Raw genomic sequence first — 15,406 nt, 5'->3', positions numbered from 1 at the left:
CTATTTTAACTGAATTTTTGGGCGCGCTCCATCAGACAACCATCTGATCCCACGCGCGGCCCCATTTCATTGTGAGCAAAAAAATATGCGCGAGCGGGGACTCGAACCCACGACCGTGCGCTCGTTTCACTGTGTTTCTACCACTGGGCTAGGAAGAGGCTACTGGTCGTCCATTCTATGCCATCTCTTTTCAAATCATCAAACCAGTTAAGTATCAAACACAGACCTCGCTTACAAGTGGGCCACTCGACCAACTCACTGAAAAGTGGGCCATTTTGCTACTCTACCCACTCGACCCTTTTCCCCTGAGCTACCAAAAAATATTGGGCGAGCGGGGGCTCGAACCCACGACCTGCCGCTTATTCCATTGTTTTTCTACCACTGGGCTAGTTAGAGGCTATTGGTTTTGTACTCTATGCCAACCCTTTTCAATATATCAAAATAGAACTCGCTGACAAGTGGACCCACTCTTTGCCGCACTCCTCCTGTCCACTTGACCCGCTCCTCCTCTCCATTATCCACTCGACCCACTCCTCCTCTCCGCCGCTGGCATCCCCTTCTCCTCCATCGACGGTGACGACCTCCCTGGCGAACCACTCCTCCATCGACAGCGATGGCCTCCTAAGGTATGAATCCGCCGAGTCCTTCCTGTTCCTCTTCCTATTGATTAGATTAGGGTTCCCTGGCGCATGCTGATTAGGGTTCCATTGTAGATAGAGTAGTAGATCAAGAGGAGGCACCGTCCACGACACCGACAAGGCCAACAAGCTCAAGCAGTCGCCGTCCCCCCAGGTCCGTTCTGTTCCCCCCGTGTTCTTTGTCGACAAGGCCAACAAGGCCAACAAGCATGCTGATTTAGGAGTTACTCGTATTGTGCCTGCGCGTATGGCTAATTTAGGGATTTTGCAGACTGAATTAGGCATTTAGGTTTAGGTCCCTTTTGGCCATGTTCAGTTGATGTGGTGCTACCTTGCTACGTATGCTAGTTTCCCTGTGGTTCTCTTCACAGTGACGTAGAATTCATCAGAAATAGAAAAGGCAGACCGAAAGGGGAAAAAATGATGCCAACACTTATAATGTTGCAAGTGTATTAGTATTTTCCAATTTTGTTTGTTTGTTTTTAAAATAAACATGTTTATATTTGTCTAAAAATATGTAGCGGCACACTGGAGCAGTTAAACTTGTAGGGGATCTAGCCTCCAGTGGCCTTTGGCTATATAAACCCTAGCAAAGCAAATTAAGCCAATAGCTCTGAATCTCTGAAATTCTAGTGTTAAATTCAGTTTTGTACATGACTATATCGGTGTCAAGCCAATAGCTTTCATGCGCATATAGACGACTATAAAGTTGTTCAGTTTTGTACACGATTGTATTGGGTAGGTGTGTTTAAATTGAGAATCTAGGGTTTAGTTCTTAAGTGCTGGGTTCTAACAAAATGTAGCACATGGGAAGATATGGTCCATTTATAGTAGATATGGTTCATTGTAGATATGGTCCATTTATAGTAGATATGATCCTGATGCTGTGTTTGCCATTTATAGTAGACATGGGCACATGGGCAGATATGGTCCATTGTAGATAGAGTAGTAGTATTCCAAATGTTCACAAGTGCATTGCTTTTTTTTCCCACTTTTGCTATCATAAATATCCACAAGTGCATTGCTCTTCTCATTTTTATCACTTTTGCCATCATAAACTTGGTTCTGTTCCTATTTATGTCCAGTCCTGTTCACAAGTGCTTCTTCCTCTCCTATTGCTTGTTTAGAGTAGAAGTGAGATGGCTGGCTTGGAAGGTTTTGAGTTCTTCGAGATCATAATTGAGAAATCTTGCAGTAGGCAGGTATATTTATCCTCACTCATTTCTTTATCATCACTCTGCTGTCTAGTGCTTGATTGCCACAATTAACCACTGCTTGACCCTCGCTGCAGAGGCTACCTGACAAGTTTGCGAAGATGCTCGCGGGCCGTGAGCCCCACAAAGTGAAGCTGCGGGAGGCCGACAGCGGGCTTCACAGGCTGTGGAAAGTGTTGGTGGTGTTTGATGGTGAAGGCCACATGTACCTAGGGCCCGGCTAGGAGCATTTCGCCCGCGCCCATGAGCTACAGCTCGGGTACTTCCTTGTCTTCCGCTACGACGGCGAGGCCATGTTCACCGTGAAGATGTTCGACAACACCATGTGCCGCATGTACTACCAGCACGACGACGATGCCAGTAAGCTCTCTGCCTCTCTTCTTCCTGTCCTTTTGGCTTCCTCTACCTGCACGATGACAACACCATGTTCACACTTTGTTGCATTTGGCCAGGCAATGGGAGCAGCAGCGGGGATGACGAGGAGCAGAGCGGGGATGATGACAAGGAGCAGAGCGGGGATGACGAGGAGCAGCCTATTCTGGCTAATGACGAACATGCTATGGTGGTGGCTGACGACGAGCCTGCTATGTTGGTGGTGGATGACCACCTTTCTATGGTGGTGGCGGACGACGACCTCACGATGGTGGTGGCGAACGACGACCTCGCGATGGTGGCGGCGCCTGCAATCCCACAACTTGGCGACAGGACCATGCCAATTGTGGTAGAGGAGTACATCCGCGTTGGGATTCGCCACTCTGAGCGCATCAGGTTGATGAAGGAGAAGGAGGAGTGAAGGTGTTAAGAGGGTGTTCAGCATGTTAGGTTTAAGCTTGTTAGTGTAATATGAACATGTCAATGTTAAGTATGTCAGGTTTAATTTTGTGCATGCTCATGGATGCTGTATGACAGTGTCATCTAAACAAGTCATGTTTTTAACAATGAATATTCAGTTTGGTAATTGATGGGAATTGAAATTTTTTATGCATGCTCATGGATGAAAGATAAAATTATGGGTTTTTGTGCATGCTCATGTATGAAACAATATAACTTTCATTTTTTAATGCTAAAAACATGACTCAAACCCTAGCCACGGATGACCGCCGTGACTAAATCCGCCGGTTTTTGAAAACACCGTACAAATTCAAAGGGTGTGTTTAGGGCACATCTAGATGTGCTCTAGTTATTGCACATCTAAGTGAGTGAATCAAGCATAAAGAGAAAAGAAAAAAGAAAAAGGAAAATATCCACACGAATCTCGACGTAAGATCAATGCCTATCTCAAAGTAGGCCCTATTTTACGGACGGTCGCCAAAAAGCATGCATTTCTGACCCTCGTAGCTACTCCCGGCAATTCGGACCACCTTCGGCCGATTTAGTTGGAACCGGCTGGAATTTGAACTGCAGGTCCTCCATAGCTTGCCCGTTTTTTTCACTAAAAATGCTTTTTAGCTTCATAGGCAGGCATTCCATCACAGAATCGACAACAGATTTGCATGGCTCAAACCCTAGCCACGGACGGTCGCCACGACGAAATCGGCCGGTTTTTGAAAACACCGTAAAAAATTCAAAAAAAATCAAAAAAATGGGAGACCTCCACGTCACATCATCAAATGTGGCCTACCAACTAGCAAAAATACTAAACTTGCAATACCAGCGTTTTCTTGAAAAAGTGTTCTCAAAAACGACCTACCACGAACGAAGATTCATGGCTTTCAAGCCAAACTAACAATGATATGGCCGCATCCGTTGAATAGTTTCTGATAATATGCCCAAATTGGGCGCATGCCTCCATCTTGTGATGGCAAACAATGTTGCCAAAGCGAGGTTCCAACTTGTTTAACAAAAAAAAACCATTTTTCATTTTTTGAATGCAAAAGACATGCGTTTTTCGTGAAGCGGCTACAAGGAGGGGCACCCCAAACGGCGCCATTCCATGTCTATCTCAAAGTAGACCCTATTTTACGGACGGTCGCCAAAAAGCATGCATTTCCGACCCTCGTAGCTACTCCCGGCAATTCGGACCACCTTCGGCCGATTCAGCTGGAACCGGCTGGAATTTGAACTGCGGGTCCTCTATAGCTTGCCCGTTATTTTCACTAAAAATGCTTTTTAGCTTCACAGGCAGGCATTCCATCACAGAATTGACAACAGATTTGCACGGCTCAAACCCTAGCCACAGACGGTCGCCGCGACGAAATCGGTCGGTTTTTGAAAACACCGTAAAAAATTAAAAAAAAATCAAAAAAATGGGAGACCTCCGTGTCACATCATCAAATGTGGCCTACCAACTAGCAAAAATACTAAACTTGCAATACCAACATTTTCTTGAAAAAGTGTTCTCAAAAACGACCTACCACGAATGAAGATTCATGGCTTTCAAGCCAAACTAGCAATGATATGGCCGCATCCGTTGAATAGTTTCTGATAATATGCCCAAATTGGGCGCATGCCTTCGTCTTGTGATGGCAAACAATGTTGCCAAAGCGAGGTTCCAACTTGTTTAACAAAAAAACCGTTTTTCATTTTTTGAATGCAAAAGACATGCGTTTTTCGTGAAGTGGCTACAAGGAGGGGCACCCCAAACGGCGCCATTCCATGTCTATCTCAAAGTAGACCCTATTTTACGGACGGTCGCCAAAAAGCATGCATTTCCGACCCTCATAGCTACTCCCGGCAATTCGGACCACCTTCGGCCGATTCAGCTGGAACCGGCTGGAATTTGAACTGCAGTCCTCCATAGCTTGCCCGTTATTTTCACTAAAAATGCTTTTTAGCTTCACAGGCAGGCATTCCATCACAGAATCGACAACAGATTTGCACGGCTCAAACCCTAGCCACGGACGGTCGCCGCGACGAAATCGGCCGGTTTTTGAAAACACCATAAAAAATTCAAAAAAAAATCAAAAAAATGGGAGACCTCCGCGTCACATCATCAAATGTGGCCTACCAACTAGCAAAAATACTAAACTTGCAATACCGCGTTTTCTTGAGCTACTCGGTATGATTTTAACCATGATTTCTACAAAGTTTACAAAAAACCCTATTTTTTCTACACCCAAACCCAAAAGGATTTCCCTCCCACACCAAAATTTTCCCTCCACAAAAATTTCCCTCTCCCAAAATTTCCCTCCACTCCCTCCCTCTCCCACTACCAGGCAGGACCCACCACTCCCTCTCCCACTAACACGCGGGATCCCCTCCCCTCCCCTCCCAAAATTTCCCCATTCCCCTCCCCTCTCCCCGACGAACCCTAGCTTCTCCCTCCATTCCCCACCTCCCTGCTCCGCGCCGCCCCGCTCCCCACCCTAGCGCCGCCCCTCCTCTGCTCCGCCCCGCACCTTCCTGCTCCGCGCCGCCCCGCTCCCACTCCCTCCCCTCCTCCGTGCCGCCCCGCCACGCCGCGGACTACATCGACGACGACGGCGGCCACATCGACTACATCAACGACGACGGCGGCTACATCGACGACGGCGCGATCGACGATGACCACCGCTGCATCGTCAACATCATCTCCCCCTAGGTACTTCTTCCCTTGATCCATCTCCCCTCCTATGGTGGATCCACCTCCCCTCTGGTGGATCCATCTCCCCTCTAGTAGATCCCCCTCATGGGTTAGGATATTCTAGGGTTAGGATCTCCTGGTGGTTCGGTAGGTCCTCTAGTTCGGTAGGTCTCCTGGATCTCCTGGTGGTTCTTGGGGTTAGGGTTCATGTTTATTGTTGCGTGGGGATGATCTCCCTCTAGTTCATGGGGTTAGGGTTAGGGTTCATGGGGTCAGGGTTAGGGTTCATGGGGTTAGGGTTAGGACCTCCTGGTGGTTCGTTTGGTCCGCTTCATGGTTTAGGGTTCATGATTTTAGGAGATGGGGATGGATGGGGAAGTGGATGATTTTAGGGGATGAGGAAGTGGATGATGTCTGGTTGATGGTGCTTGTATCAGTACTTGCTTGTGTATGGTTCAATTACTCAGCTAGCATAGATGGTGAATTAGGTTTCCAACAGCACTTCGAAAAGAAGCTACTTGCTTCCTTGTTTGTATCAACAGTACTTTCTTGTTTGTTGCCCTTCAATTTCCTTCCTTGTTTGCTTGTTACTGTCAGTAGCACTATGCTTGTTTCTATCAGTAGCACTTTCCATGCTTGCTTGCTTGTATTATGCACTTTGCTTGCTTGCAACTTGGGTTAGTATGAACATGTACTTGATTGCTTGTAGCACTTTGCTATCAGTAGCACTACTGGGGTTTGTAGCAGTGTTCTTCTTTCATGATATGTGCATGAAGCTTGTGTTCTTCTTTCCAGTGAACACGGGAATGCTTAGTACTTATTGTGGTATTGGAATTCCTGCTGTGTTAAGGCAGTATGACTAGTTTTAATATATACTAGATTGGTGCTAGATAATTTTGATTGCTGTAATATACAAGGTTGATTCTAATTGTCAAAATGTCTTAACTTGTGTCATCTAGTCTGTAGCCATTTTTGGTGTGTAGAGACAGCATAATCAATAGTTGAGTATAGTTTTTTCATCTGCTTTTGTACTGCTGCAAGTATAGTTGTTTCATGCTTTACCAGTGGCAACATCTAGTTGTTTTGAAGGTCCTCATGATATACTCGTCTAGCTTCCTGTCAGACTGTCTAAGCATGTGTACATGACACCAATTCACTAGTTCATGTTGCTTGCTTGCTAGCATACATGTTGCTTGCTGGCATACATGCTTAATTAGGGTTTCCATCAGCATTACTTGCTTGTATCACTAGCACTTGGAGAAGAATCTACTTGCTTGCTTATTAATTAGGGTTTGTATCAATAGTACTTGCTTCCTTCTCTTCATTTTCCTTCATTGCTTGCTTGTTTCTATCAGTAGCACTTTGCTTGCTTGTTTCTATCAGTAGCACTTTGCTTGCTTGCTTGTATTAGTAGCACTTATGCACTTTGCTTACTTGCTCCTAGTGTACATGCATGCTTGTTTGGTGCACTTACATGTTTTCTTAATTAATAACACTAGATCACTGTATTGTTTATCCATCAAGTTTGTTTCACATGTATTACATGTATGTGCATGATGGTCCAAATGCTTTCCTTTATTGATACAAGTGCATCATTTTACTTTATCCCTGTTGTATCTGATTGTTGTTTATTCTATTTTGCAAGCACCACCTCAAGATCATCCATGGCAAGGAGGACAAGGTCAAGCATGAGGCCAACCGTTGGTATGCAACTTGCTCCTTGTGGCCAGTTTCATAAAATCTGTGTCTTAATATGCTAAGTGAAATGTATTGCTGCAATCTGAATAAGCTGGCTTAATTGTGCCTGTGTGCTGTTAGTCTTCCTTACCTGAATAACTAGGATTAAATGATAATAAAATTTCATAAGATATGTTTGGCTGCCTGTCCATGCATTCCAAACATTCACCTAATAGTTATGTTTCCTGTATCATGCAAAGAAGAGCCTCTCACCGAGTACGAGAAGGTTAGGGCTAGAAATATCATGAGGAACAATCGGATGTTCCAGTCCCTTGGCATCGGTGCAATAGCGTCGATGATTAGGAAAACAAATGGTGTACAAGAAGGTAGAAGTGATGAGGTTCAAGAGGGTAGTGGAGTTATCAATGATGACCCAGAGTACAATCCTAAGGAGGATGAAGTTATTGATGGAGAGGAAGTGGATGATGTTGTAGTCAACAAGATTGTTAAGGTGCAAACTCTGTCTTGCTTGGAGGGTTGGGGTTCTGTTATTCTATGTTATTCCTTGTGCTCACATATTTCTCTTGTGATCTAATGCTTTTTTCCGTGCTGTTTATACGAGGCACTGAAGGAATCTAGGACGAAGAGGCCTGGTGTTAAGAAGACAGTCAGCAAGAAGCACAAGAGCTCAGAAACATCTCCTGCAATGCCTCCAGGAAGGGTGATGGCCCCAGCTCCAGGACAAAAAAAGAGGATCCTGGAACCTGATGAACCTGCCCTTGATAGAGTCACAAGGCAGAAAGCAAGGATGGCGACTGCGACGGACCATCAGGAAAGTATGCTGCTCATGGACTCTCAGACCTCGGTGCAAACGGGTGATGAGTTGCCGCCCATGGATGAAGGAACCACTCTCAGCATGGATGGAAATGGCACTGTCTGCCTAGATGAAGCAGGAACCATCTGCATTGATGAAGCAGGCACTGTCCACACAGACCTCAGCCCTGTTGCACCTTCTATTGACAGGAACGCTGTCATCAATGAAGAAGAACAGCAGCTTGTGCTTCAATCAGGCAAGTTGACCTTTGCAATGCTATCTTTTACTAGTGCATTTTCCAAATGGAATGATCATGTATGCTTTTGTTGATTCCTGCATTTGTCGATTTCTATTCTAATTTATGAGTTCAGTTTCATTTTCAGATGCAATGACTCCCAAGACTAGACTTAGAAAGGGCAGAGGGCTAGAGAGGATCACCAAGTCGCTTGGTAGCAAGGTGCCTATCCAAATTGCCGAAGGGATGATTCGTCCAGAGAAGCCTCTGCAGGCAGCAAAGCTTGCTTCTGAGTGTGGACTCGTTGCAAAAAGCCATCTTCCGGTTCTTCCTCACTTCAAGCTATACAAAAAAATGCTAGTCTATTGGAGAACTACATTGGGAAAGTTGCTGTAAGCTACTTGTTTCATAGTTAATGTGCTATCTATTTTCTGTTACACCTATGCATGATCACTAATATTGTTCCTACCTTGTTTGCTATCTTGGTAGGCAAATTTTGAGATGAACACGGACTCGGAGACCATCAAGACCTCGTGCAAAGATATTCTGCAGAAATATTCAAAGAACAGACGCCATCAGATCAAGAAGAAGTATTTTGATACCGTAGCCGCAAATAAAGTCAGCATTAAGTCTCCGGTGCCTGATCTAACGGATGGTGAATGGCAAGCTCTGGTGGAGATGTGGTCTACCCCAAGACACAAGGTTTGTCTCTGCTTTGTTTGATGCTTTATGTTCTGCACATGATATGCTAGTGCTAGATCATGCTGACAGTATGCTTTTTTGTAGGAAACCTGTTTGTCGAACAAGATGAATCGACAAAAAGTCGTGTACAATCAAAGAACTGGTTCCAGGCACTACACAGCACACATTTTTGCCACTGTGAGAACTCTTCTCTAGAGACCTTACCTTTGGTTCCTCATTGAATAACATTTCTGATTCTTGCTGAATAACATTTTGATTTTTGTTGAAAAACATTTCAGAAAGAAGAGCGTAAGGGTGAGGAGCTGTCTGCGATTGACTTGTTTAAGGCCACCCACAACAGCAAGAAGCACGGGTTTTCGGAGCCAGTCAAGACTGCTATAGTAAGTCACTCCATGCTTTGCCCTGTTTGATTCACAGCCAGCTTTGATGCTTTGATGATTTGATGTTGTTTGACTCGGAGCCAGTCAAGAACACATGCTATGTTCCATGCTTTGATGTTGTTTGATAGTTCAACAAAGATATCAGAACTTGCTGTAGCTATTTGATGCATTTTTTATGATATGATGAAATTTGATCTGAATGTTAGTTTGATGATCGTCTCACTCGGGAAGCCATCTTATATAGAACCACCATTCTAGGCTTAATGAAGTGATCATATTGTTCCAATTGCATGTCTCCAGGTCACTAGTCATCATCTTCTTGTATAGATTTTGTGTGCTGGTTTGATTACTTCAAATAATCCATTTGTGTGCTGGTTTGGTTTCTCTTGCTTGGTTTGGTTTGCAAAATGTGAAATAGATCTCCCACTAATGCCTATCATTTTCCTCCATATGCTAGCTTGAGATGGAAAAAATGAAGGAAGCGCCGGTACCAGAAGGTGAAGAGCCAAAGTCTGCTGTTGAAATTGTCGAACAAGTCCTCAAGACCAAAGCCAAGGAAAGCACATTCCTCAGGAATGTTGGGCTCCAGTCATCTAGGAACAACTCCGGCAAAGTTGCTGCTCATGTTCGTGACCTTGAGCAGAAGCTGGAGAGGTCCGAGCTTCAAGCTGAACTGGTGCAAGAAGAATTGGCGGCAATCAAGATGAAGGCGGAAGAATCTGAAGCTGCACGCGACAAGGAACTTGAGCTGCTGCGCAAGAAGTCTCAAGAACAGGAAGAGAAGTTAGCCCACTTGATGGCTCTCTTTGGAGCTAAGGTAGTTTGATGGCTGTGCTATGAACCTCTTTGTCTTTGAGCTAAGGTAGTTGTTGCATTTTGAACCTGTGAACCTGGGAGCTGAGCTGAGAGCTGTTGCATTTTGTTGCATTTTGCTGTTTAAACTAGAGCACATGGATCCTGTGAAGTTATGTGATCACTTGTGAACCTGGGCCTTTCTGTGAAGTTATGTGATCTTGTGAACCTGGATCACTTGTGGATCATTTTGTTTATTTTCTGTGAAGTTATGTGGATCACTTGTGCACCTGGGCTTGTGGATCACTTGTGGATCACTTGTGCACCTGGGCCTTTCTGTTTATAGTTATGCAAAATGAGAACCTGGGCTCTAAAAAGGCCAAGGCCCAAACAAGAATTAGACCAAAAAGGCTTGGGCCTAAAAAAAGAAATGACTGTAAGAAAAAAATATAAAAGGCTGCATAACAGAAAATAAAAAGGCCAAGGCCCAAATTCGAACTAGACTAAAAAGGCTGTGGCCCAAAACAATAGTGGAATATAAAAAAATCATCAGAAAAAAGCTCCATTCCCAGAAAATAAAAGGCCAAATTATTGGGCCAGGCCCATGCAGATAAGCAAAATAAAGAGAAAAAAAATTAAATGGGCTGAATTATTGGGCTTGGCCCATCAAGACGGCTGAAATGGTCCGGGCTGATTCTATTTTACGACCTTTTCATTTGGTCGTAAGTCTGCCACGTCAGCTTGCCACGGTGGATCTAACGTGGTGTGGTCGGATTGCTAGTGACCAAAATAGTTGGTCGTTAAATCTACGACCTTTTGTTTGGTCATAAACGTTTGCGACCATTCCAGAAGAAAGGTCGCTATAGTCAGTTTATGACGCCCAGCTTTTAACCTTATGTTTTTGGTCACAAAAAGGTCATAAATGGAAATTTGTGACCATTCAGTGACCAATAGTGGTTGTCATAAGTTGACATATTTCTTGTAGTGAAATAGCTCGCCAGGATCGACTTACATTAACAAGTTAAGCCGGAACTTCAAGTAACAACAATCAAATTTGTACCTGTAGTCCCCAAGGGCCGGCTTAATCATCATGAATAAGCCGGGACTTATCACCATTAGTTATGAATAAAATCCAGCTGCGTAGCCCCCATGAGTCGGCTATAGTCATGGCAGTGTAGCCGGGTCATCATAGAATTGTCTTCAAAAGAGCAATATGCATTAGCCCCCAAGTGCCAAGTAAAATACTTGTATTGTGCTTGGGACTTTAAATAATATGATCATAATGCTTCCTATCTTATTCATGTTGCAGACTAAATTAAGCATGAAGGAATCCCAAGTCAATGATCTGAGGGCCAACATTGAAACCCAACAATCTGAGACTTCAAAAGCCAAATCAGAACTGAAGACTGCATTGGGAAACATAGAGCAGTTGAAACAAAATTTCAGTACTGATAAAACCGGCTGGGAGACCGAGAAGGCAGCTCTATTAAAAAGAGCAAAGGATGCCAAAGCAGCCCTTACACCGGTAACTGACGAGTTGTCCGGTTTAAAGCATCAAATCAACAGCATGACGTCGGCCATCTTCGGTAAGTAAAAAATACTCTCCTTTGCACCAATAGTATATCATAATCATCTAATGGTTTACCAATATTTTTACTGATGCGGGCTCCCGAAGCGCGAAGCTAGGTTCAGACATGCGCATCAAGCTTAAGGCTGTCTATACTTTGGTAGAGCAGCTATACATTGGCGCTCAATAGACAATGTCTGCTGCTATTCATAAGAAACATCCGCCCTCCCGCATCAAGGAAACACTAGAGAAGTGATAGGTCTCCAACGTATCTATAATTTTTGATTGTTCCATGCTATTATATTATCTGTTTTGGATGTTTATGGGCTTTATTAGACACTTTTATATTATTTTTGGGACTAAAATATTAACCCAGAGCCCAGTGCCAGTTTCTGTTTTTTTCCTTGTTTTAGAGTATCACAGAAAAGGAAAATCAAACGGAGTCCAATTGACCTGAAACTTCACGGAACTTATTTTTGGACCAGAAGAAACCCAGAAGACTTGGAGTGCACATCAGGGAGTCAATGAGGAAGCCACGAGGCAGGGGGCACGCCCACCCCCTGGGCGCGCCCTCCTCCCTCGTGGGCCCCTCGTGGCTCCCCTGACGTACTTCTTCCACCTATATATCTCCATATACCCTAAAACGACCGAGGAGCACAATAGATCGGGAGTTCCGCCGCCAGAAGCCTCTGTAGCCACCGAAAGCCAATCTAGACCCGTTCCGGCACCCTGCCAGAGGGGCAATCCCTCTCCGGTGGCCATCTTCATCATCCTGGTGCTCTCCATGACGAGGAGCGAGTAGTTCTCCCTCAGGGCTGATGGTATGTAACAGTAGCTATGTGTTTGATCTCTCTCTCTCTCGTGTTCTTGATGTGATACGATCTTGATGTATCGCGAGCTTTGCTATTATATTTGGATCCTATGATGTTTCTTCTCCCCTCTACTCTCTTGTAATGGATTGAGTTTCCCCTTTGAAGTTATCTTATCGGATTGAGTCTTTAAAGATTTGAGAACACTTGATGTATGTCTTGCCATGCGTATCTGTGGTGACAATGGGATATCACGTGATTCACTTGATGTATGTTTTGGTGATCACCTTGCGGGTTCCGCCCATGAACCTATGCATAGGGGTTGGCACAAATTTTCGTCGTGATTCTTCGATAGAAACTTTGGGGCACGCTTTGAGGTTCTATGTGTTGGTTGAATAGATGAATATGAGATTGTGTGATGCATATCGTATAATCATACCCACGGATACTTGAGGTGACATTGGAGTATCTAGGTGACATTAGGGTTTTGGTTGATTTGTGTCTTAAGGTGTTATTCTAGTACAAACTCTAGGGCTGTTTGTGACACTTATAGGAATATCCCAACGGATTGATTGGAAAGAATAACTTTGAGGTGGTTTCATACCCTACCATAATCTCTTCGTTTGTTCTTCGCTATTAGTGACTTTGGAGTGACTCTTTGTTGCATGTTGAGGGATAGTTATATGATCCAATTATGTTATTATTGTTGAGAGGACTTGCACTAGTGAAAGTATGAACCCTAGTCCTTGTTTCAACGCATTGCAATACCGTTTACGCTCACTTTTATCACTTGCTACCTTGCCGTTTTTATATTTTCAGATAAAAAAACTATTATCTACTATCCATATACCACTTGTATCACCATCTCTTCGCCGAACTAGTGCACCTATACAATTTACCATTGTATTGGGTGTTTTGGGGACACAAGAGACTCTTTGTTATTTGGTTGCAGGGCTTCTTGAGAGACCATCTTCATCCTATGCCTCCTAAGGATTGATAAACCTTAGGTCATCCACTTGAGGGAAATATGCTACTGTCCTACAAACCTCTGCACTTGGAGGCCCAACAACGTCTAGAAGAAGAAGGTTGTGTAGTAGACATCAAGCTCTTTTTTGGCGCCGTTGCCGGGGAGGTGGGTGCTTGAAGGTATATCTTTAGATCTTGCAATCAAGTCTTTTAGTTTCTTGTTTTAGCACTAGTTTAGTTTATAAAAGAAAACTATAAAAAATGGAATTGAGTTTGCCTCATATGCTTCCTCTTTTTAATATCTTTCGTGAGTATGATGGAAAGGAAAATTGTGCCAAAGTGTTAGAAGAAGAATGCATTAAAATGTTTGGCACTAAATATTTGAATGATGAGCATGATTGCAATGTTGTTAGTACAAATTCTTTGAATATCCATGATACTAATGATGATTGCACTAGTTATGATGAAAATGTCTCCTATAAACATGTCAATTCTGTTGGAGTGCATTGGGTTTGTAAGTACACACCAAATAGGGAAGATAGATATTGCAAGAGACATAAGTACTTAGAAACTAAACTGTTGCAAGAAAGGCTAGATGATTGTGCTGAAAATTTAAATTTTCTTAGCCGTACTTGTGGACTTTGCAATGAAAGTGGTCATTTAGCTATCTGATGCAAATTGTTTCATGATCTAATCGTGTCCAAAAATTGTGATGAGTTGATTTCCCTTGCACATTATAATGAACTTAGCTTGGTTATGAGTTGCAAAGAAATGAAACATATAACTGGGGATCTTCCAGAATTTGCCCGTTATAAACTGCTTGGCTTTGATCTAGAGGAAATTTATATGTATTTTGCGGTGAATTGCATTGAAAACCCTTATATTGTCAATTACATAAAGAAAAGAAAACAATAGAAAATGAAGAGAATACTAATGAAAGGGAAGAGACTTCCCAATACCCGCCTATTATTTCTTATGATGAATCAGTTAACAAGGAGGAGCCTCCTATTCAACCAATTTCATTAATAAGGAGCTCCAAAAAGAGGATTGAACCCACACATGATGTGGTGAAGAAGAAGAAAAGAAAAAGGACAAGAGGCAAAAAGATATCTCTCCCAAATAATGCTGATCCTATTACTATTGTGCCTCATGAAAATATAATTGTGGAAGATAATGATACTTCTTATGATCTTGAAAATCTTTTTGGCACTTGCTTGGAAGAATATGATAATTGCTATACTATTGGTGCTATCTATACTATTAATGATGAGAGTGATTATGCTTATGATATGAAAAGGCCCAAGCTTGGGGATGCTATGTTTGATGAAGATGATGTTTTTCAGAATATATTTGCTGCAATTAATGTTTGTCCCAAGCTTGGGGATGCTACGCTTAATGAAGATGATATTTTTAGTCTCCCAAGTTTTGATATGCAAATTTATAATGATGATAGCATGCCTCCTACTTATGATAATTATTGTGATGATACATATGCTATAAAAAGTAGTGATGATACATATGCTATAAAAAGTAGTGATGATTATATTTATAAAACTTTTCATGATTATGATTACCCTTTTTCTGAACTTTACTCTTTTAATGTGGAAACAATTTATAGTATTCAAGTCTCTTATGATACTCCCACTATTCCGAATGAGAAGAATTTTGCTTATGTGGAGAGTAATAAAAATTATATGCTTGTAGATCATGAAAAGAATGCTTTAGGTGCTGGTTATATTGTTGAATTCATTCATGATGCTACTGAAAATTATTATGAGGGAGGAATATATGCTTGTAGGAATTGCAATAATATCAAGTTTCCTCTCTATGTGCTTAAAGTTTTGAAGTTATGCTTGTTTTGCCTTCCTATGCTAGTTGATTATTGTTCCCATAAGTTGTTTGCTCACAAAATCCCTATGCATAGGAAGTGGTTTAGACTTAAATGTGTTAGTCATATTCTTCATGATGCTCTCTTTATGTTTCAATTCTTATCTTTTATGTGAGCATCGTTGAAATCATCATGCCTAGCTAGGGGCGTTAAACGATAGCGCTTGTTGGGAGGCAACCCAACTTTGTTTTTATCCCTTGATTTTTGCTCCTGTTTAGTAAT

At 42.8% G+C, this 15,406-nt stretch overlaps 1 protein-coding gene across 1 annotated transcript; it reads left to right on the top strand.

Moving 5' to 3' along the window:
• The first annotated feature begins 1,956 nt into the window (after window positions 1–1,956).
• On the top strand, window positions 1,957–2,651 carry LOC123106744 (uncharacterized). Its single transcript, XM_044528822.1, has 2 exons — window positions 1,957–2,212; window positions 2,305–2,651. The coding sequence occupies exons 1-2, from the start codon at window positions 2,146–2,148 to the stop codon at window positions 2,643–2,645; spliced, it is 408 nt and encodes a 135-aa protein (XP_044384757.1). The 5' UTR covers window positions 1,957–2,145; the 3' UTR covers window positions 2,646–2,651.
• Window positions 2,652–15,406: the final 12,755 nt, after the last annotated feature.

The sequence above is a fragment of the Triticum aestivum genome, chromosome 5A (genome assembly GCF_018294505.1).
Source record: "Triticum aestivum cultivar Chinese Spring chromosome 5A, IWGSC CS RefSeq v2.1, whole genome shotgun sequence".
NCBI classification, from domain to species: Eukaryota; Viridiplantae; Streptophyta; class Magnoliopsida; order Poales; family Poaceae; genus Triticum; species Triticum aestivum.
Note: the sequence above shows the minus strand (reverse complement) of the source record. Positions and strands in the feature narration are given on the sequence as shown.

Excerpts from the sequence above, each read along its gene's own strand:
- LOC123106744 (XM_044528822.1), top strand. The coding sequence starts at position 2,146 with ATGTTCACCGTGAAGATGTTCGACAACACCATGTGCCGCATGTACTAC. Across the intron at positions 2,213-2,304 it reads CCAGCACGACGACGATGCCA|GCAATGGGAGCAGCAGCGGG; the intron begins GTAAGCTCTCTG and ends GCATTTGGCCAG.